Source organism: Brassica napus, chromosome C8, assembly GCF_020379485.1.
Source record: "Brassica napus cultivar Da-Ae chromosome C8, Da-Ae, whole genome shotgun sequence".
Lineage (NCBI taxonomy): Eukaryota > Viridiplantae > Streptophyta > Magnoliopsida > Brassicales > Brassicaceae > Brassica > Brassica napus.
This window is the reverse complement of record NC_063451.1, coordinates 45,227,312-45,249,932: the sequence shown is the minus strand read 5'-3', so window position 1 is coordinate 45,249,932 and position 22,621 is coordinate 45,227,312. Positions and strand designations below refer to the sequence as shown.

General features: G+C 38.0%; 5 protein-coding genes across 5 annotated transcripts; all 5 read left to right on the top strand.

Moving 5' to 3' along the window:
• Positions 1-377: 377 nt before the first annotated feature.
• Positions 378-3,087, top strand: LOC106414173 (cold-responsive protein kinase 1-like). Its single transcript, XM_013854878.3, has 8 exons — positions 378-819; positions 1,070-1,152; positions 1,245-1,360; positions 1,467-1,677; positions 1,749-1,992; positions 2,079-2,229; positions 2,309-2,698; positions 2,860-3,087. The coding sequence occupies exons 2-8, from the start codon at positions 1,092-1,094 to the stop codon at positions 2,872-2,874; spliced, it is 1,188 nt and encodes a 395-aa protein (XP_013710332.1). The 5' UTR covers positions 378-819; positions 1,070-1,091; the 3' UTR covers positions 2,875-3,087.
• A 1,191-nt stretch (positions 3,088-4,278) lies between these two features.
• On the top strand, positions 4,279-6,423 carry LOC111208644 (histone acetyltransferase HAC12-like). Its single transcript, XM_022707896.2, has 4 exons — positions 4,279-4,840; positions 5,689-5,740; positions 5,895-6,053; positions 6,135-6,423. The coding sequence occupies exons 1-4, from the start codon at positions 4,419-4,421 to the stop codon at positions 6,216-6,218; spliced, it is 717 nt and encodes a 238-aa protein (XP_022563617.1). The 5' UTR covers positions 4,279-4,418; the 3' UTR covers positions 6,219-6,423.
• A 459-nt stretch (positions 6,424-6,882) lies between these two features.
• LOC106413520 (histone acetyltransferase HAC12) lies at positions 6,883-9,313 on the top strand. Its single transcript, XM_048767025.1, has 4 exons — positions 6,883-7,812; positions 8,735-8,786; positions 9,069-9,143; positions 9,230-9,313. The coding sequence occupies exons 1-4, from the start codon at positions 7,382-7,384 to the stop codon at positions 9,311-9,313; spliced, it is 642 nt and encodes a 213-aa protein (XP_048622982.1). The 5' UTR covers positions 6,883-7,381.
• Positions 9,314-9,928: 615 nt separating this feature from the next.
• Positions 9,929-17,596, top strand: LOC106413570 (histone acetyltransferase HAC12). Its single transcript, XM_022708169.2, has 17 exons — positions 9,929-10,268; positions 10,417-10,776; positions 10,985-11,099; positions 11,185-11,491; positions 11,567-11,908; positions 12,039-13,750; positions 13,888-14,184; positions 14,282-14,560; positions 14,648-14,776; positions 14,885-15,085; positions 15,177-15,319; positions 15,399-15,711; positions 15,800-15,939; positions 16,052-16,130; positions 16,224-16,616; positions 16,696-16,913; positions 16,998-17,596. Exons 2-17 carry the CDS (start codon positions 10,562-10,564, stop codon positions 17,110-17,112), a joined length of 4,998 nt encoding a protein of 1,665 aa, XP_022563890.1. The 5' UTR covers positions 9,929-10,268; positions 10,417-10,561; the 3' UTR covers positions 17,113-17,596.
• Positions 17,597-18,150: 554 nt separating this feature from the next.
• LOC106413569 (U-box domain-containing protein 52-like) lies at positions 18,151-22,491 on the top strand. Its single transcript, XM_013854320.3, has 10 exons — positions 18,151-18,496; positions 18,576-18,667; positions 18,756-18,877; positions 18,978-19,147; positions 19,394-19,439; positions 19,524-19,848; positions 19,928-20,029; positions 20,448-20,858; positions 21,510-22,262; positions 22,351-22,491. The coding sequence occupies exons 1-10, from the start codon at positions 18,319-18,321 to the stop codon at positions 22,405-22,407; spliced, it is 2,256 nt and encodes a 751-aa protein (XP_013709774.2). The 5' UTR covers positions 18,151-18,318; the 3' UTR covers positions 22,408-22,491.
• The last annotated feature ends 130 nt before the right edge of the window (positions 22,492-22,621 follow it).

The window sequence follows — 22,621 nt, the reverse complement described above, 5'->3', positions numbered from 1 at the left end:
AACTTAACACTCAGTTTTAAAGTTGAAAACGACAAAATAGATTTCCATTATGCTAGGTGGTATCGACACAATGATACTTACTAGTACAAATTAAATAGGTTATACTCTACATTTGATAAATTATTTCAAAATATAAAAATAATGTTGTGTGTGTGAATCGGCGTGATGAATGCTCTATTCAAATATGTGAATTTAAAAAACTTGCAGGAGAAAATAATGATGCATTTTTTTGACAAAAAAATGTTGGTTTTTCTTTTTTTTTTGACGATACATGTTGTCGTTGAAAAGCATTTACTCCAATACTATAATCAAAGAAAGCAAATAATTGGTTCATCCATAATTAGACTAGTCATGGCCTAATACTAAAAACAATACCTCCTTTCCAAGAAAGATGAAGAATTATGCCCGCATGGATGAAACGTAAAGTTGCTAATAATACGAAAGTCAAATAAATTAAACGAAGGTTTAGGAAGAAAGTCCTTTCGTAAATCATTAACCGGATAGACATTTGGAAAAACAAAAGAAATAAAATAAAAGTAAAAAAAGACGGTCGTCGACAGCAACGTATAAGATGCAGACGTGTGTGTTACGTTGACTTTTACCAGCCAGCAGACAAAGAACGTTTTCTTTCTTCTTCATTCATCTCTCTCTTCTAGTCCTCCATTTCAACAAACCCGTTATCTGATATCCACACAGACGAAGCCAAAACAAGGAGAGAGAAAGAGAGAGACAGCGACTCTGTTCGCGTAAAGACAGAGCCTTTATATACGAACTCTAGCCAAGTAGACAACCTGCGATCTCTGAAACACTTTCTCTCAGGTGGGTTTCTCTTTCTTTCTCTCTTTTTTCGGTTAACATCGTTTTATCTGCGTCTGTTTCTAGTTTTTGTTCTTAACCCAGATTGCAAGCTAACAGCTTTTATAGTTGCTTTTAACCTTTGAGGTTTTTGGTCACCCACTAGGGGTGTTTTAAAGGTTTATTACTTGGAAAATGATTCTTTTAGTGGTAATTTAAAATGGATATATGGCTGGTTTTCGTGGGTTAACATTCTAATTAATGGCATAAACAGTTCACAGGTCTGTCTTACACTGATGGGTTGCTTCTGGTTCTCACGCCACAAGAGTGGAGGAAAGCCTTCAGAAGTTGATGGAGGTACATATATACATGATCTATGGGTTCTTGAATTATAAGGATTACTACTTTATGGTGGTTTCCTCTAACTTAGTGTGTATATATGCAAACAGAACTTTCAGTGTCAGACAAGGTAAAGATTTACAAATACAAAGAGATTCGTCAGGCTACAGATGATTTCAATCCCATCAATAAAATCGGAGAAGGAGGTTTTGGTCCTGTATACAAGGTAAATGATAAAAAAAGATCATTTGCTTATATTTGCTTACTCTTCTTTTTTCAAATGCTCTCTTCATCTTCTTAACTCTCTGGGGGAACAAAATTTTGATGAGTAGGGTTGTCTTAGAGACGGAAAGGTGGCAGCTATCAAAGTCCTGTCGGCTGAATCAAGACAAGGCGTTAGAGAGTTCTTGACTGAGATCAATGTTATATCAGAGATACAGCATGGGAATCTGGTCAAGTTATATGGATGCTGCGTGGAGGGGAATCACAGGATCCTTGTTTACAATTATCTCGAGAACAATAGCCTTGACAAGACGCTTCTAGGTGATTCTCGTAGTCTATGGGGGGTGTAATGTCACTTCTAAGTTCTAACCGAATGAATGTTTTTTTTTCAGTTGCGGGATACACTCAGAGTGGAATAAAGTTTGATTGGAGTACACGGGCCAACATTTGCATTGGTGTTGCTAAAGGTCTTTCCTTTCTTCATGAAGAAGTAACACCACACATAGTTCATAGAGATATCAAGGCGAGCAACATTTTACTTGACAGAGACTTGTCCCCCAAGATATCTGATTTTGGACTCGCTAGGCTTATGCCACCGAACATGACTCATGTCAGCACTCGTGTCGCCGGTACACTGTGAGTTCCAAAATGTTTATATTTCCATTTTCTTCTTATTCTCGCTGAAAATTGCAGGTCTTAACATGTGTTCACATTTGTTATAGTGGTTACTTAGCGCCAGAGTATGCGGTTAGGGGACAGTTGACACGTAAAGCCGATATATACAGCTTTGGTGTCCTTCTTATGGAGATAGTCAGTGGACGAAGTAACAAAAACACACGGTTACCCACAGAATATGAATATCTTCTAGAAAGAGTAAGCTCTTTTTTATCTGGTCTAGTTCGCAATGTCTAAGCTCTTACTTTGAGGGATAACATTGTCTTGTATTCCACAGGCTTGGAAACTTTATGAGCGGAATGAGCTAGTGGATCTTGTTGATACAGGGTTAGACGGACTCTTTGACGTAGGGGAAGCTTGCCGGTACCTAAAAGTAGGTCTTTTGTGCACGCAAGACAGTCCTAAGCTAAGGCCAAAGATGTCCACAGTGGTGAAGTTGTTAACGGGGGTGAGGAATATAGACAACAAGAAAATAACAAGGCCGGGTTTGATATCTGATTTTATGGACTTGAAAGTGAGAGAACCGGTCGAGACAAAGGCAGAGGAAGTGAACAGACACAACTACACAAACCCTTCTTCTTATAATGTCTCGTCTAGCTCCGGGACTGGAGAGAACTCAAATGCTTACTCATCAGGGGGTTCATCAGCTAATCCCGCTTGTTCATTCTTTTTTTTTTTTTTTGAATTATACACAGTTTCCCCAAAGGCTTCCCAGGCCCAAGGGACTAATCTGTGTCGCTGCGGCCCGAATGTTAAATTTCGCAGTGGCCGGGAATCGAACCCAGGTGGCGGTACTCACAGCTGTGAACCCTAGGTGGCGGTACTCACAGCATTAACGTTTAGAAAAGAATATAGTTTTTTTTTTCTGTTTTGTTTTTGAGAAATAAATAGGAGAAAAAGTGTGATGTCTCTGTGTGTCTCATCATCATCTTCTTCTTTTTCTTGGATTCAAACAGGGTTTTCTGTTAGATTATGCCTCATTGTTGTTAAAGTTATCTTCACTTGCAATTTGCAAACAAAGATTTGAGTGTATATATATAAGTTTGAAATTGAACCTGATTCGAGTGTATGTATATTATACTCTTTCAGATTCACGAAGATTAAAGTTTTATAGTTTTTTTTTTTGATAATCCGTCTGGCCACTGGCGCCAGCCACATGGATGGTTAAACCTGACTTGGCGCGGATTCGGACCCACAGCACACCCACCACTTCAAGCGCACCTCAAGTGACATTTGGGACGCCATGCCCCACCCAACCACACCGACAATACCAAAAACAACTAGTCTTATGCATAATTTATAAAAATATTATTAGTAATTGTGTTAATTAATATGAATAAAATGGTAAATAAAAAATAACTGAAAACATAAATTACTATCTTTATGAAACAAATAAAAATTTCAAGATTACTATTTTCATAGAACGGATGAAGTATAAGATTTGACGGTTCTACTTGCATTACATTTACTTCTATGAAGATTTATGCATGGTTCCATAAAGATATTTAGTTATGTAAGTTTTTCAAACATTTCCAAATTCCGCTTTATAATTTATTCCAAAATAAAGTTTGGAGTAAAAAAATGCTCCATTCATATGGAGTAGAAAATGGATATATTCCATAAATAGAGTATTTTTTTTGTTCACTATTCTATTTTCACTCTAATAATGTAGTAGGATTTGTGTAAAATTAATTCCATTATGAATTTTTACATTAGAGATATTATTAATTCGTTACTCGAAACTCAGATCAAGTGTAAAATCATTAATTATATTTTCATCAAATTAGTAAAAGGGCTTCCACATAATATAAAGTTATGATTCAATCGAGTCTACTCTAGTTTATAGCCCACCCAAAGAAAAAAATCAGAGCAAGTAAAAACTGGAAAAAAAATTATAATAAATCTGTCATTACTAGATACTCTCTCAATTTCAATTTAGTTGCCGTTGTGAAGTAATTTTTTTGTTTCAAAAAAATATTCTTAAAATTTCAATGAAAAAATTATTAACAATATTTTTAATTAATTTTTATTGGTTGAAATATGATTATGATGTTTTAAGGTCATAATGATGTTTTTATTTTAAAGTCCGGTAAAAATTAACATAATATAGATAATGATGTTTTTATTTTAAAAATATGTAAAATTGAATGTTTTTTTTGTGTAAACCTAAAACACAATTAAAATGAAATGGAGGGACTATACGATAAGTTACACCGGAAATATAGGAACCTAGATTCGAAGAAATCACATAAAAAATCCATTTTTAGGTCACATCACCAGACTTCATTGTGCGTTGTGGAGAATCAGTCATCGTAATCACCAGTAACCTTTTGGTGTCCGTGTGATCTCGTGTGGTAGATTTTTATTTAGCTCCGAAACCAACAAAGATGGTTCACGACAAGTTTCGTAATCAGCAGAGATGGCTCTTGTTTCTACTTCATGCACGGACCTGCAAACGTCCAGGAGTGAAGTGCCAGGGGGGAAATTGCGTTACTGTTCAGAAGCTACTGAGTCACATGAACAGTTGTGTAGAGCCTCAGTGTTTGTATCCTCGTTGTCATCGCACAAAGTCGTTGATTAGCCACTATACAAACTGCAAGGATCTTCGGTGCCCCGTCTGTGTACCAGTGAGGACATACCGTAAGCAACAAGCTAATGAGCGTGCTTACGGTATCAAAAGCAGTAAAGTGGACAAAGCTCGAGTATCAAACGACTCAGTACGGGCCTCTGCTGGAGCTGGTTCTGGTGCTCCTCATTGTGCTGATACTTCCGATAACTTGAAACTCCGAGAGGACATGAGAACGCTTGTGTAAGCCTTGCTTCTTCCCACCATATTGCATTACTTTGAGTTCATGTTGTATGCTGGGCTGAGATTAATGATCAAACCTGCCTGTTATAAATTCTTTTAGTTTTCGAGATTTTTTTTGGTTATAACTTCATGGGGGACTATTTCTAATTGACCCCATTGATCTTCCAAGTGTTCCACTTTTAACATGTTACATTTACATGAACCTAGTAGTATTAAAAAATATTTTTACAAATTTGAGAACTTCTTTCTATGTAAATTATTTTAAAAAAATTTGTGACTAAAGACCAATGTTTCAGTTGGTTATGCTCAGGACAACCGCTGAATGAACCAGCCTTCAACTTTTAGTTTACACCATTTGTGTCTGTCTGTCTACCATGTCACGTATGTCTCGTTAGTATGGTCTCAATGTGGGCTAGGGACATGATCCAACTGATTACTGTCTTGGCTGCATTACTGATATTTTCTTTTATGCTTAATTACTGCTAAATTTAGTATTCTATTCCCTTTAGATTTTCTTGATAGTTACTTCGTGGTGGGCTGTTTTTAACTGAGTCTCCTTGATCTTCAAGAGTACACGCGAAACCTTTTGTAAAGCCTTCAACATTTTAGCTACACTGGTTCTTCTTGCACCGATTTCACTGTCAGTTAATTATCTCAATCTGAGCTAGGAATGGTTGAACTTATTTTTGACTTTTTGGATACGTAACCTGCATGTCGGCTCTGTTTTTATTTTCCTCGATTCCAACTATGTCACGTTGGTGTTTTTTTATCGTTGACTAATTATCTTTCCCTTGGTATATCCTTGAGAATTCATTAACGAGGGATTCTCTTCTTACTGATTTTTCCAGCCTCAGCGAGGTACAGAAACAGAATCCACGTGCAGCTGATGATGCATCAAAGGTAAGTATCTAACACAAAGGTATTTACACAACTTTGATTTACTAAGGCATTCCAACTAAACAAGACTGTCTGAAGCTTTATTAGCTGCATGCTCTCACTTTAAAAGATCTTTCTCTCGTTTGTGACACTTAATTTTATAACTTCAAATTTACAGGAGGCTTACACTAACCCATCAACCCTCGTTTCTCGTTGGTCAAGCTTAAGAAAAAGGATGAAATTGAATGATTACAATCTGATTCAGCAAAATGCCAACTCTTCTGCACCTGGGACAATGATAACAACCGCTCCTGAAGTTTATGCTGAGACCACGATGGTACGTGATCATAATAGACCTATATATAATAATCGCTCATAATCTTAAAACTAAGAGACGACTATTTGTTGTTTTATGCAGGAGATAGAGAAGGTTCCTGAGAACATAGATCAGTTGGAGATAGAGGTGGCAGAAATTCTGATGTCCCTGAGGGTTTATCGCTGAAACATGATCCGAATGTTTTTTAATTACTTCTGTTACAAGTAATGATGAAATCATATAAGTGTAATTCCATGCTTCAGTATTTACATTTGCTACCGCATTGCTTGTAAGATCGTACGTACCAATGGTGACACGGGTTATAATTTGTTTCCGGTTTGATCTTTGAATATTTTTCAGGGTTTCGAGTATTTTTTGGCTCTCCGGATACTTCAGGTCTTTTTCCGGTCTTAAATATCTGAACCGACCTGAACACAAAATATACTTAAAAGTTACATGTATTTTAACTGTAGATTAGAACCATTTTATAAGGAAATGACTCATATCCGAACCAAAAACTTCTAAATATCTAGTTGGTCCTCAATGTCTAGGACTCGAAGGATCCGAACTCGATAAGTTTGTAAAAAATGCTCCATTCCTATGAAGTAGAAAATGGATTTATTCTATAAATAGAGTAATCGTTTTATTTTTACATTATTTAATTTTTCACTCTAACAATATAGTAGGATTTGTGTAAACTTAATTTCATTATGGAGTTTTACATTGGAGATAATATTAGCTCGTTACTCCAAACTCATATCAAGTGTAGAATCATTAATTATCTTTTCATCAAATTAGTAAGGGGGCTTCCACAGAATATGAAGTTATGATTCAATGGAGCTGCTACTGGAGTCTAGAGCCCACACAAAGAAAAAAATCAGAGCAAGTAAAAAAACTGAAAACAAAAAATTTATAATAAATCTTTCACTTACCAAATACTCTTTCCGTTTCAGTTTACAATAAAATTTCGTTTCAAAATAAATCGTTTTAGGATTTCAATGTAAAATTTATTAATAATATTCTTCAGTTTATTTATTTTTCTATTAGTTGAAATATGTTTAGGTATATAAGTAAATATATTTTTATTTTGAAAATATGCAAAATTAAATGTGTTCTTAATGTAAATCTAAAACAACAATTAAAATGAAATAAGAGAATAAGATATAAGTTTCACAGGAAATATAGGAACCCTAGATTCGAAGAATTCACATAAATAAATCCATTTTTAGGTCTCATCACCGGACTTCATTGTGCGTTGTGGAGAATCAGTAATCGCAATCACTAGTAACCTTTTGGTGTCCGTGTGATCTCGGGAGGTAGATTTTTATTGAGCTCTGAAACAAACAAAGATGGTTCACAACAAGTTTCATAAACAGCAGAGATGGGTCTTGTTTCTACTTCATGCACGGACCTGCAAACGGCCAGGAGTGAAGTGCCCGGGACGAAATTGCGTTACGGTTCAGAAGCTACTGAGTCACATGAACAGTTGTGTAGAGCCTCAATGCTTGTATCCTCGTTGTCGTCCCACAAAGTCGTTGATTAGCCACTATGTAAAATGCAAGGATCTTTGGTGCCTCGTCTGTGTACCAGTGAGGACATACCGTAAGCAACAAGCTAATGAGCGTGCCCTGGCCGGTTTGAAAATCAAAAGCAGTAAAGTGGACAAAGCTCGAGTATCAAACGACTCAGTACGGGCCTCTGCTGGAGCTGGTTCTGGTGCTCCTCGTTGTGCTGATACTTCCGGTAATTTGAAACTCCGAGAGGACATGAGAACGCTTGTGTAAGCCTTGCTTCTTCCCACCATATTGCATTGCTTGTCTTTTAGTTGCCGCTGTACTAAGGTTTGAGTTCATGTTGTCTGCTGGGCTGAGATTAATGATCAAACCTGCCTGTTATAAATTCTTTTAGTGTTCGAGGATTTTTTTTGGTTATAACTTAATGGGGATTTCTAATTGACCCCATTGATCTTCCACATGTTCCACTTATAACATGTTACATCTACGTGAACCTAGTAGCGATCCTGAGATTTTGCTAGCTATAAACAATTTGGTACGAGTTTTTATTAAAAAATCATTTTTACAAATTTGAGAACTTCTTTCTATATAAATTATTTTTAAAATTTTTGGGACTAAAGACCAATGTTTCAGTTGGTTATGTCCAGGACTACCCCTGAATGAACCAGCCTTTAACTTTTAGTTTACACCATTTTTGTCTGTCTGCCATATCATGCATGTCTGGTTAATATGGTCTCAATGTGGGCTGGGGAGTGGGGACATGATCCAACTGATTACTGTCTTGGCTGCATTACTGTATATTTTCTTTTATGCTTAAGTAATGATAAATTTAGTGTTCTATTCCCTTAGATTTTCTTGATAGTTACTTCATGGTGGGCTATTTTTAACTGATCCTCCTTGATCTTCAAGAGTACATGCGAAAGCTTGTGTAAGCCTTCAACCTTTTTTAGCTAAACTGGTTCTTCTTGCACTGATTTCACTGTCAATTAATTATCTCATTCTGAGCTAGGAACGATCAAACTTATTACTTTTTGTGGATATGTAACCTGCATGTCTGCTCTGTTTTTATTTTCCTCGATTCCAATTATGTCAAGTTGGTGTTTTTTTTATCATTGACTAATTATCTTTCCCTTGGTATATCCTTGAGAATTCATTAACGAGGGATTCTCTTCTAACTGATCTTTCCAGCCTCAGCGAGGTACAGAAACAGAATCCATGTGCAGCTGACGATGCATCAAAGGTAAGTATCTGTATGTTACTAGAAACTTAGATGAGGATACTCTTTATTAAATGTCTAAAATAAAGGTAGTTACACAACTTTGAGATACTGAGAATTTCCAACTAAACAAGATTGTCTGAAGCTTAATTATTAGCTACATGCTCTCACTTTAGAAGATCTTTCTTTCGTTTGTGACACACTTTTATTACTTAAAATTTACAGGAGGATTAAGTTAAACCATCAGCCCTCAAATCTCGTTTGTCAAGCTTAATAAAGAGGATAAAATTGAATGATGACAATCAGATTCAGCAAAATGCCAACTCTTCTGCACCTGGGACTATGATAACAACCACTCCTGAAGTTTCTGAGACCACCATGGTACGTGATCATAATAGACCTATACTAGACATAATAATTGCTCCTAATCTTAAAACTAAGAGACGACTATTTGTTGTTGTATGCAGGAGATAGAGAAGGTTTCTGAGAACAGAGATCGGTTGGAGATGGAGGTGGCAGAGATTCTGATGTCCATGAGGGTTTATCGCTGAAACATGATCCGAATGTTTTTCAATTACTTCTGTTACAAGTAATGATGAAATCATATAAGTGTAACTCCATGCTTCAGTATTTACATTTGCTACCGCATTGCTTGTAAGATCGTACGTACCAATGGGTTACAATTTGTTTCCGGTTTGATCTTTGAAAGAGTATTTTTCGGCTCTTTGGGTACTTCGGATCTATAATATCCGAACCGACCTGAACACAAAATATAGTTAAAAATGTATTTTAATTGTAGATCCGAACTGATTCATATCTGACAGAAACTGACCCGAATCTAAACTGAACATTTATAAATATCTAATTGGTCCTAAATGTAAGGATCCGGACTCGATAGGAACCGATGCTAGGCGTATTATGATTATTGTTTTGTAACTCTCAGTACCAAAAAGAAAAGAAACAAAACTACAAGGGTAAAGAATGTAAATTATGAGGACATTATTGTATGTGGATCGGACGGTCAGGAACGCAATCTATCACCCGACACTTCTCCCTCGTCTGTTGGATTCTCTCTCTCGACCTCGGTTTCCCCCAATTAAATTTTCCTTTATGTATTCAGACATGAAAAGAAACATAAAGGTAATTGTTATTTAATGTGTCTTTTTTTTTTTTTTTTTTTAACTTAAAACAAAAATCAAAACGAAAAATCCCTAAAAAAAAAAAAACAAAAATCCCCAAAATCGAGCCGAGCGCCATCCCCAATTCGAAGAAAGTCTCCGATTTCAAAATCGTTATCTTCATCGTCTAGGTTTCGGAATCTCTTCGTGGGTATTTGCTCGTTTGATTCGAAATTGTATTGTATTGTTTCTCGTCTTCCTTGGCTTGTGTGAGGGTCCGTTCACACGTGCGACATCACCGACTTTATTGCTCTGTTGTAACTGCGTTTCGATCATCCTAATCACTTAGTAACGTACCAAGTTTGCTTCTTTGTGCATCAATTTGAAGGTTGGATTGAGTTTCTAGGTTTATTTATTTATTTTATTTAGGGGTTTAATTCATATTATTTGAATGATACATTTTGTTTTCTTTGTTGGTTATTGCAATTGGGCTTTGTTTTTGCTTTGATCATCATAGTCTTATGATTGTTTTGTAGGAGCTGCTACACTGAGTGAGACCATTTGAAGAATAATTAAAAGTAGGAAATGAGCTTTCGGTCTAGGGTGGAAGAGTTATGCAGTGTCTGTTAGTGCTGGTTGCAAGAAGAGTTAGGACAAGGAGACGAAAGTTTAAGAAGTAACATGAATGTTCAGGCTCACTTGTCGGGACAGATGTCTGGGGGGCAGGTTCCAAACCAAGGGACTGCGCCGCAGAGTAATGGGAACTCTCAATTGCAGAATTTAGTCGGAGCTGGTGCTGGTACTGGTGCTGGTGCTAGTGTAGGGCCTTCACGTAACATTGTTGGTCCCATGGACCATGATATTTTGAAACTCAGACAGTACATGCAAACCCTTGTGTAAGCCTTCATCTTATATTGCTTATAATGGATTGAGTTGATGTTAATCCCAATGTGGAATGGGAATGATCGAAATGATTATTTTTCTTGGCTGCATTACTAATGTATATCTTCTTTGTTGATTAAGACCTGATACTTTAGTGTTTATGCTCCTTTTAGATTTTCTGATAATTACTTCATGGTTGACTGAGTCTCCTTGATCTTCCAGGTTTAACATGTTACAGCAGCGGCAACCATCACAGGCCGATGCTGCATCAAAGGCAAAGTATATGGATGTTGCTAGACGCTTAGAGGAGGGGCTGTTTAAGATGGCCGTCTCAAAGGTATCTCAAAATATTTCTGCCTCTACATCCAGCTTGTTGACTCATGTCATTCCTTAAGATTTTTCTTTTCGACTTATACTAACAGGAGGATTACGTGAACCGGTCAACCCTTGAGTCTAGGATTACGAGCCTAATAAAAGGCAGACATTTGAATAACTACAATCAGCGACATTCTAATTCTCCTTCTGTTGGAATGATGATACCTACTCCAGGATTATCACATGCTGGTGGGGGTACTACGATGATACCTACTCCAAGATTACCACATACTGGGGATAATTCTACTTCGATGGTTACACCCTCTGCTGATACTACTATAGCTGGAAACAACAGCAGTACAAGCAAAGCTGTCAACACTGGAAACCTTCTAGCTTCTGGTGGCATCCATGGAGGTTTGATCATAGATACTTTTCCTGGAAATTTTAATCTCACGCCGAGTCTCTGACACCTTAGCAATTTCATTTCAGGTAATATGTCTAATGGTTACCAGAATTCACCGAGAAACTTTTCTCTTGGTTCAAGAGGGAACATGGGTTCTCAAAGAAGTGCTCCCCAGATGATTCCTACACCTGGTTTCGTTAATAGTGGTACTAATAACAACAGTGGTGGATTTTCTGCTGAGCCCACGGTGGTACCTCAGTCTCAGCAGCAGAAGCAAAGGCAGGATACTGGTGGTCAAAATAGTCAAACGGTGTCTAACCAAATGACTGCTGGTCATAGACCGGACAACATGCAACCAAAGCTGGCTGGTGTGGCTAGTAACTCTGTAAATGGTGGTGTTGGTGTGAGCAAAAAAAGTGTAGACGCAGGTAAACTCTTCAGGCTCTCGCTTTTTCGTCTGTCCTAATCATCTCATTTTATATGTATGGTCCTTTCTTGTGCTTTGGCACTAGTACTAACCTATCAGAATATTTTAAAGTATGTTTCTTCATATTTCAGGGGAAGGTTATAGAACAACAAATCCTGACAACAACCTTGGATCTAAAAATTTGCATGGAGCTGTAACATCGGTAGGGAAGATGCCAAGTGCTCAGAATATCAATGCAGCAAGTTTCCAGTCTGTGTCCAGAGCTAACTCTTCTCTGCATTCACATCAACAACAACAATTTCCGCAACAGCCTAATCAGATTCAACAACAGCAGCAGCAGCAGCAGAAATTTATCCAGCAAAAAACATTGAAGCAGCAGGCCCTGCAGCAACATAAGTTAATAAGCAAAGATGGTTCCGGGAAACCTCAGGTGGCTTCTGACGTTGTTACGAATGTTCAACATGAACCTGGAGTGCAGAGCCATAGTGAACCTTTGCACTCCCAAGCATCTGAACGACTCCAGCTTTCTCAGTTCCAGAATCAATATCAGAACCCAGGAGCAGACCGCTCTGCAAACGCTCAACATGTAGCAGTTACAAGTCAGAGTGATATATGCACGCTCCTTCCTCAAAATAGCCAACAGGTTCAGCAAATGATGCACCCGGGCTCTGATACAGTCCACAGTTTTAGCAACCTTGCTGTTGGAGTAAAATTAGAATCCAATCCACAGGATCAGTGGCCTTCCCAGTCTCAGGGAAACACTCAAATGTCTAATGGTATGTCGAGTGAACAGAACGTTCAGGAGGATTTTCGTGAAAGAGTTACCGGTACGGATGAAGCTCAACCTAATAATTTGATGGAAGGGTCTGTTATTGGTCAAATTCATACTTCCACCGCATCCGAATCCCACAGTCTGCAAAATGCAACTGGAACGGCATGTAGATATGGAAATCGCGATGTCAAGTTCCAAAATCAACAGAGATGGCTCTTGTTTCTGCTTCATGCACGGACCTGCAAACGGCCAGGAGTGAAGTGCCCGGGACGAAACTGCGTTACTGTTCAGAAGCTACTGAGTCACATGAACAGCTGTGTAGAGCCTCAGTGTTTGTATCCTCGTTGTCGCCCCACGAAGTCGTTGATTGGCCACTATAAAAACTGCAAGGATCCTCGGTGCCCCGTCTGTGTACCAGTTAAGACCTACCATCAGCAGCAAGCTAATGCGCGTGTCCAGGCCCGTTTAAAAAGCGAAAGCAGTGTAGTGAACGGAGCTGTAGTATCAAATGATTCACCATGCGCTACTGATGGAGCCGTTTCTGGTGCCCCTGGATGTACTGATACTGTAGATAATTTGGAACCTTCATCAAAACGGTTGAAGGTGGAGCCTTCTTTTGAACCAGTGGTCCGTGAGAGTGAAGTTTGTAAAAGCTCCATTGTTCCCAAAGCAGAGACAGAACCATCTCAGAATGCTGAAAGAAAGGATCATATGCAGAGCGACGCACATGCGGCATTGAAGTCAGAGAAGTTGGAAGTGAAAGAAGAGATTCCTGATGTTTCTGTTCAAGCAGGATTCAGCATCAAGGAGATAAAACATGAAGCTGTTGAAAATGTTCCCAAACCTAGGCCTGTCAGTGAACCAGGTCAACATGATTTATCTGGTGCCTCGCTAAAGCAAGAAAACGTTAAAATGGAGAAAGAGCCGAAGGAAGAAGTTGTGGTGGAGTCTGCTGACGTTGTTGCATCAAAACCTGGAAAACCAAAGATAAAGGGTGTTTCTTTAACTGAAATGTTCACTCCCGACCAAGTGAGAGAACATATTCTTAGTCTTCGTCAGTGGGTTGGCCAGGTGTGCGATTTTATTGACTTCAAAAATTTACAGAAAAGCAATTTTTATTCATAGATTTATCCTTTTATTTTCTCTCCACAAGTATGTGCTCGCTGATGAATAATAACTTTTCTATTGATTTGTATTTCTTTCTGCAGAGTAAAGCCAAAGTAGAAAAGAATCAGGCCATGGAGAATTCGATGAGTCCAAATTCCTGCCAGTTATGTGCGGTGGAGAGGCTTACATTCGAGCCACCTCCTCTTTATTGCACTCCTTGTGGTGCTCGTATCAAAAGAAACGCAATGTACTATACTGTTGGAGCTGGTGAAACTCGCCACTACTTTTGTATTCCCTGTTTTAATGAATCACGAGGAGACACAATACTCGCTGAAGGGACTTCAATACCGAAGGCAAAACTCGAGAAAAAGAGGAACGATGAAGAGACTGAAGAAGCGGTAAAGTCCATTCACTCAGTAGAGTTGTATTAGTCATGTGTGTGTCCCCCTTTGTAGGTTTTCTGAGTTTGGTCTATTGCGCTACATGGTTTTGCAGTGGGTCCAGTGTGATAAATGTGAGGCCTGGCAGCATCAAATATGTGCTCTGTTTAATGGGCGGAGGAATGATGGAGGGCAAGCTGAGTACACCTGCACAAGGTGCTATATAACTGAGGTGGAGCAAAACGAGAGAGTGCCTTTACCTCAAAGTTCTGTTCTTGGAGCGAAAGATCTGCCGAAAACAATTCTCAGTGACCATATAGAGCAGCGTTTGTTTAAAAGGCTGGAGCAGGAAAGGATTGAGAGAGCCAAGGCTAAAGGAAAAAATTATGATGAGGTATTAAATGGCTGTAGTGCTTCTTCTTTGGAAAGAAGTTTACTGGTTGGTCACTCATTGTTTTACCTTTTTAACTGCCATTGACAGGTTCCAACTGCTGAATCCCTTGTGGTTAGAGTTGTTTTATCCGTTGACAAGAAGCTGGAAGTCAAATCTCGATTTCTTGAAATTTTTAGGGAGGATAATTTCCCTACTGAGTTTCCATACAAGTCCAAGGTGAGAATGATCCAGACACACCTCTGTTGTATTCACTTTCACGTTCACAGTTTCATTATTCCACTCTTCAAATAACAAAATTTCACTCTCCATATTTTATTTTGGCAGGTCGTTCTATTGTTCCAGAAGATCGAAGGTGTAGAAGTATGCTTGTTTGGGATGTATGTCCAAGAATTTGGATCCGAGTGTTCATCTCCTAATCATCGCCGTGTGTATCTCTCGTATCTGGATTCTGTGAAGTACTTTAGACCTGAGATTAAAACAGCTAGTGGAGAGGCTCTCCGCACTTTTGTATACCAAGAAATTCTTGTAAGTCCTGGTTTAAAGAAAGATCTGTGTGGTCTTTACATTGCATGGAGGTTTCATGAGTATACATTGATGCTTTTTTATTTTATTTTAGATTGGTTACTTGGAGTACTGCAAAATGCGTGGCTTCACTAGCTGCTATATATGGGCTTGTCCACCACTGAAGGGTGAGGACTATATCCTATATTGCCATCCAGAGATTCAGAAAACGCCAAAGTCTGATAAACTACGGGAGTGGTTAGTAAAAATTGCATTTAGTGATTTTTCTTCATAAATTTTTGGTATCCTTTACATCCTCCACTTGTTTCTGGTACAGGTACTTAGCAATGTTGAAAAAAGCTGCAAAGGAAGGAATTGTAGCGGAAACTACAAATCTATATGACCATTTTTTCTTGCAAACCGGTGAGTGTAGAGCTAAGGTTACGGCAGCTAGGCTCCCGTATTTCGATGGTGACTATTGGCCAGGTGCAGCAGAGGATATCATACAACAAATGAGTCAAGAAGATGATGGTAGAAAGGGAAATAAGAAAGGAGTACTCAAGAAACCCATTACAAAAAGGGCTCTGAAAGCGTGTGGCCAGTCTGGTCTGCCTGGGAATACATCTAAAGATCTGCTGCTAATGCAGAAAGTAATCGTTTCCTCTCCTGCATAACAGCTTCGATTCTTTTGCATAGTTTTGTGTTTTACTTGTTAATATTGTTTCTGTTTGGTTTTAGCTTGGTGAGACCATTCATCCAATGAAGGAGGACTTTATCATGGTTCACTTGCAGCATTGTTGCAGGCATTGCTGTACACTGATGGTAACTGGAAACCGTTGGGTCTGCAGCCAATGCAAAGATTTTCAGTTATGTGATGGGTAAGTATTGTCCTGCCTCTTTTGTTATTCTGACTTGGTTTGTATAACTTGGAAGCTGAGGTTCTTACCTGATAGAATGCTGCAGTTTCTGATATGTTATTCTACCGTTCAGGTGCTATAAGGCTGAACAGAAACGAGAGGACAGAGAAAGGCATCCTGTTAATCAGAAGGATCAACATACACTGCATCCTGTAAGTTGGCTTTGGCTTGTAATACACGTTACTTGTTTCTCTGTTTTTATTTTTATCTTACGAGACAGTTTTTTTTATATATTTATTTTGTAGGTTGCGATCACCGATATTCCAGCAGACACCATGGATAAAGATGAGATACTTGAAAGCGAGTTTTTCGATACGAGGCAAGCGTTCCTGAGTCTTTGCCAAGGAAACCATTATCAGTATGATACACTGAGGCGGGCAAAACATTCTTCCATGATGGTGCTTTATCACCTCCACAATCCAACCGCTCCTGCCTTTGTCACAACATGTAACGCATGCCACCTCGATATCGAAAGTGGCCAAGGCTGGCGATGTGAGGTTTGCCCGGACTACGACGTGTGCAATGCTTGTTACAGTAAAGAAGGCGGTGTTAATCATCCTCACAAGCTGACGAATCATCCTTCACTAGCTGATCAAGATGCTCAGAATAAAGAAGCTAGGCAATTGCGAGTCTTGCAGGTATTGCATCATCTTCTCTTTGCTCTAGGCTTCGTCTGGTTTTGATTACTAACGTTTTCATTGTTTTAATAATTTGCAGCTTAGGAAAATGCTTGATCTTTTGGTGCATGCGGCGCTATGCCGTGCTATGTATTGTCAGTATCCTAACTGCCGCAAAGTGAAGGGGCTGTTCCGACATGGTATCCGTTGCACAATACGTGCTGCAGGTGGTTGTGTTCTTTGCAAGAAAATGTGGTATCTCTTGCAGATTCATGCTAGGGCCTGTAAGGAATCAAATTGCAATGTACCTCGATGCGGGTAATCTCCTCAGCTTCTGTCCCTTTCTAACATTTTTGGAATTGATTTCTTTGTATTGATCATTGTGTGTATATCTCTACTCAGGGACCTAAAGGAACATTTGAGAAGGTTAACGCAGCAATCAGAATCACGGCGCAGAGCAGCAGTTATGGAGATGATGAGACAGAGAGCTGCAGAAGTCGCTGGGACCTCCAGTTGATTAACTTGTAGATATACTTATTTTCATTTAGGATCTAAGTAGAAGTGGAAAACTGATCTTCTTTCCGAAGGTTAAGAAGATAGAAGAAGAAGCTGGTGTGTCTCTGAGCTCCACTCGAAGCAAGTTATGGTAAGCAGCAGAAATAATAGAGTGTATATAATCAAATGGATCACAAACCAATGAAGCTATAGAGTCTGAAATATAATTGCGGCCTGACCAGAGCCTAAGTTGAGAGCATCTACGAAGATTCTTCTACATAAGTGGCACTTAGGCTGAGAAACTCTTCAAGTCACTGTGACTTGCTCTTCTTTTCGTAGCGCCTATAAAACGCCTTGGCAACGATCCTCTGACTATGTATAAGTAGTTTCTTAACTTTATAGGCAAGTAAGATGAAGGGAGTGTCCTATGGATACGTCTCTAACATTTTTGATGCTCTGTATTAATAACATTTTTCATATCTTCAGTTCAAATAGATTTTGGTTTAGCAGAAGTGACAGATTACCATGCAAAGTGAAGAAAGAAATCAAATAGAAAAATAAAGAGGAAAAGTGAGAGTGTACGTGGCTTGTTAATTGGCTCATAACTCGTATTACTGTTCAAGAATATATAAATCAGATTATTTGGTCTTCCACTTTTTTTTTTGTTCTACTTCTATTTTATAAAACCACCTGGATCACATGAAGACTTTCCATACTAAGAATACTCCGTTTTCACACTTCCACATTTGCTTCAACGTTGGATTTGATATTCAAAAAAAAAAAAAAAACCAAAGACCTGCGACAAAAGTTTCAGACCATGATGTAATTTTTTTTATTAGTTATGTATTTATAACTGGGTTCTCTTGTAACATTCATTTTGAAGGTTAAAAAAGAGAGGTCGTATGTCTATGTCTATGTCTATGTTAAATTTATGCCTTAAGCTTAGTTTCCACAAATTCAATAAAAAAAATCTAATAGCTTTCTTAAAACCAGTGCTTAAGTTATGTGGTTTGTGGTTTAACTCCAAAATTAGGTTTTCATCCAAAGATATAACATCCATCAGATTAGAAATAGTAAAATAGAATGGTTTTTCAACCCATTACATTATCTACTTTTTTTTTTTTTTAGTTTCTTCCAAATATAAGGAAAAAAAGAGAAATCTCTACATCTCTGTTATATTTTCTTTGAATGGGAGAAAAAAAGAAAGAAGAAGAAGGGAGAGACAAGAATGTGGCTACCGAAAACAGATGCGACAAGTAAAGGAAAAAAAAGTGGTTCAGTGGCTGTTGCAATAGACAATGACAAAACTAGCAAAATTGCTCTCAAATGGACATTGGAGAATCTTACTTCTCGTGGCCAAACTCTTGCTCTTATTCATGTCGCTCCCAAATCTCAATCCTCTTCCGGTTAGTTTATTATATCCACATTAAGGAATGCTTTTGCTCAATGATTCTTGTGAGTGAGTTTAGGGTTTTTTACTTGCAGACATTGAAGAGGGAACAATGCATATGCAGCACATGGATAAGCAAACAAAAGATCTCTTTGTATCTTTTCATTGTTACTGCAGCCGTAAAGAAGTAATAATAATTGAAATCTAGAGCTTGTTAAAATCGACCAAACTTGTAAGCTTTTTATTTATTTAAAAATGTATATATATATCTGCAGATCCAATGTCTGGATGTATTGCTTGAAGACGTAGACAAAGTCAAAGCCATCGTGGAATATGTTACAATATCTGCGATCGAGAATTTAGTACTTGGTGCTCCTTCAAGAAGTAGCTTAATGAGGTAATACAAAAAAAAAAAAAAATCATTAGGGTTTATAGTGTGATTAATAGCGTGCAGAAGAATATAACCAAAAATAGTAATTGTTTTCTTCTTTCAACAGAAGATTCAAAACGGATTTACCAACGAGTGTTTCAAAGGCAGCTCCAGATTTCTGCAATGTTTACGTCATTTCCAAAGGCAAAGTCTCTTCCTTACGAAGCTCCTCACGTCCTGCTCCTTACCATCCATCAGTTCTCAGCGACTTTGACTTTGAGAATAAACCTAAAATAGGTAAGAGAGTTCTACTCTTCCATTATGCATGTTGCTTGCTTGCATTTCAAGCAATGTTCAAAATCTCGCTATTAGGTGTCTAGACGGGTGATTAGACGCCGTCTAGATCCTGATTAACAAATCGTTTCACATATGACCGATTTGCTGGTTAAGCCTCGCCTAAACCGATTTGTAGAACATTGCTTTCAAGTAACTCAACATACATTCTTTTTTTTTTTACTTGTTCATCTTTCTTCTTAACAACAGTCAACACACCGGTATCTCCTAGGCCACGAAGATCAGTTGATACAAGGTATGTTATGTTACATTACTTACATAATTCTATAAAGCTTCGATTACTTAACAGTTTCTTGGTATTGATTTTGTGTAAACCAAGGTTTACGAAACCGACACAAGGACATATGAAACTAATTGGGGACTTCTCAGATTCAGAGTCCGAGTATTCATTCATAAGTGCTTCACATCAAGGATCAGAAAACTCCTTTATCAGCTCGGGGACGCCGAGTAGTGCAGACAGGTGTTCTTTTACATACGATTTACCAGACTCAGCAAGAACATCAAGAATGTCAACTAGCTCAGAGCAGAGCATAGGGTCACATAGATTAGGAATCAAGTTTACTGATTTGGGTTTTCTGAATAACTCTTCTACGGTTTCTGAGGATAGTGGAAGAACTTCTTGCTCTTACTCATCTCAGAGCTTGGTATGAGTTATGATCACATTCAGATTCGATATAGTTTTTTTTTTGTTACATTCCATGGAAGTATTTGTTCTGTCTTCAGGATGATGTTGAAGCTCAAATGAGGAGACTGCGTTTAGAGCTAAAACAAACCATGGATATGTATAGCTCAGCTTGTAAAGAAGCTTTAACCGCAAGGCAAGAGGTATTATATTATAGAGAAGATTAGAAGAACCCTTAGATAGCATTAATTCAAAACATTTATTAAAAAATAGCACACAAAAAAAGGAAAATCACCAAAATAACTTAATAAAAGTTTTTAAAAAAAAAATTTGGGTTTAATGATTAGAATTTAGGGTTTAGTATTTAAAAGTGAGGGTGAGATTAGTGTTTAGGATGTATGATAAATTTAGTGTTGTATTGGTTTAATAAATGCTATTTTAGAGATTTTCATTTTGAATGCTATTTTGTGACAAAATTAAAAATGTGCTATTGATGAGATTTCCCCAATATTATATACATCCTTTTTTTTTGTAACTTAATATTATATACATCCTTGTGTGTATCTCAAGTGATTTGATTCATTAAAACCAAACTGAAGTGTGCTTAAACTTCTGTTTCAGGCGACAGAGCTGAAAAATCTGAGGTCAGAAGAAGAAAGACGAATGGAAGAACTCAAGATGACAGAGGAGACAGCAATGTCAATGGTGGCAAATGAGAGAGCAAAGGTTAAAACTGCCATGGAAGCTGCTGAAGCTGCGAACAGGCTTGCCGAAGCAGAAGCAAAGAGAAGACTAAACGCAGAGATGAAGGTGTTGAAAGAAAGTGATTCTTCCTCTGGACAGAGCATCGTTCGATACAGAAAATACACTGTTCATGAAATCGAAGAAGGAACTGATAATTTTGCAGAATCAAGAAAAGTAGGAGAAGGAGGGTATGGGCCTGTGTTTAGAGGTCATCTTGATCACACAAGTGTTGCTGTTAAGGTTTTACGTCCTGACGCTGCTCAAGGAAGATCACAGTTTCACAAAGAGGTAAAGATATAGCTTTCAGATGCAAGACTAGGCCTTGGCAAAAAAACCGGAACCAAACCGAAATAACTGAAACTAGAACCGACCAAAACAGTCAAATACCCAAACAATTTCTATATTTCTATATCAGAAATAACTTAAGTGAGAACCGAACGGATACCCAAATATATAAAATATTTATTATATATATATATAATTTAAAATATATTAACAGTATCTCAAAGTATTTGAAAAAACTAAATTATCAAAAAATATCTGAACTACCTGAATTATCCGACCCAAAATAATTTACTTTTTCAAGATTTTTGTCTAAAATCATCCTAACTACTCTATATTTTATCTGATAATACTTGACATTTTATCCAAATTACCCAAAATAATCGAATTGAAACCGAAATCAAAGCGAAACACAATTTATTCCAGGTATTAGACGATTCCTAAATTTTACTATCCGAACCTTCGGCAACCGATCCGAACTGGAAATTTGCATGTTCTTATATAGATCCTTTTAGCACCTTACCCAAACAACCCGTTACCCAAAATATCCGACCCGAACCAATACTCGGAATGTCTAGGCGGACAACTTTCATCTTCCTTATAGATAACTGTGATACAAGGAAGTGTTGTTTGAAATTTGTGTGTTTTGACACACAGGTTGAAGTACTAAGTTGCATAAGGCATCCAAACATGGTGCTTCTCTTAGGAGCATGTCCAGAATATGGCATCCTCGTCTACGAATACATGGCCAGAGGAAGCTTAGATGACCGTTTATTCAGACGCGGAAACACGCCTCCCATTTCGTGGCAGCTACGTTTCAGAATCGCTGCTGAGATAGCCACAGGTCTCCTCTTCTTACACCAGACAAAACCAGAACCAATTGTCCACAGAGACTTGAAACCAGGAAACGTCCTCCTAGACCAAAACTACGTCAGCAAGATCAGCGACGTCGGGCTTGCAAGACTCGTCCCAGCCGTAGCAGAGAACGTGACACACTACCGAGTGACATCAGCTGCAGGAACGTTCTGTTACATCGACCCTGAGTATCAACAAACAGGAATGTTAGGTGTGAAGTCTGATGTTTATTCACTAGGAATCATGCTTCTGCAGCTTTTGACTGCTAAACAGCCGATGGGTTTGGCTTATTATGTGGAACAAGCAATAGAAGAAGGGAAGTTTAAAGATATGCTTGATCCTGAAGTACCAGACTGGCCACTAGAGGAAGCTTTGTCTCTTGCTAAGTTATCGCTACAATGTGCTGAGTTGAGAAGGAAAGATAGGCCTGATCTTGGTAAAGAAGTGATGCCTGAGCTTAATAGACTTAGAGAGATGGGTGAAGAGAGTCTTGAGAGTGTTTTTTTTGCTGGACATGGACGGATGACACATGCTAGCCAAGTCTCCTATACATCGGTAAGATTTTGTATTTAATTTGTACACTGAATAACATTTGGTTATATATCTGTATGATGTTTGATTTATTGTTGTGGGGTAGTTGCAGGAAGGTAGAAGTGCTCCTTCTATATCAAATCCAGGATCTTCTATATCAAACTCATAGTATTGAGAACAGAGGAGTCTGGTAAGATATGACACACTAGTTACGTATGAAGTTATGTCTGAATCTTGTTGAAAGAAAGCCAAGAACAATGTATATATACATTCAGGAAAAAGAAAAAAAGCTGATTGTGTTGATTTTGTTCCTTGTTAGTTACTTCCAGTGTTGTATTAGCGTAATTGAGTATCAGTGACTTCAATTTTTATACAGTTCCCAA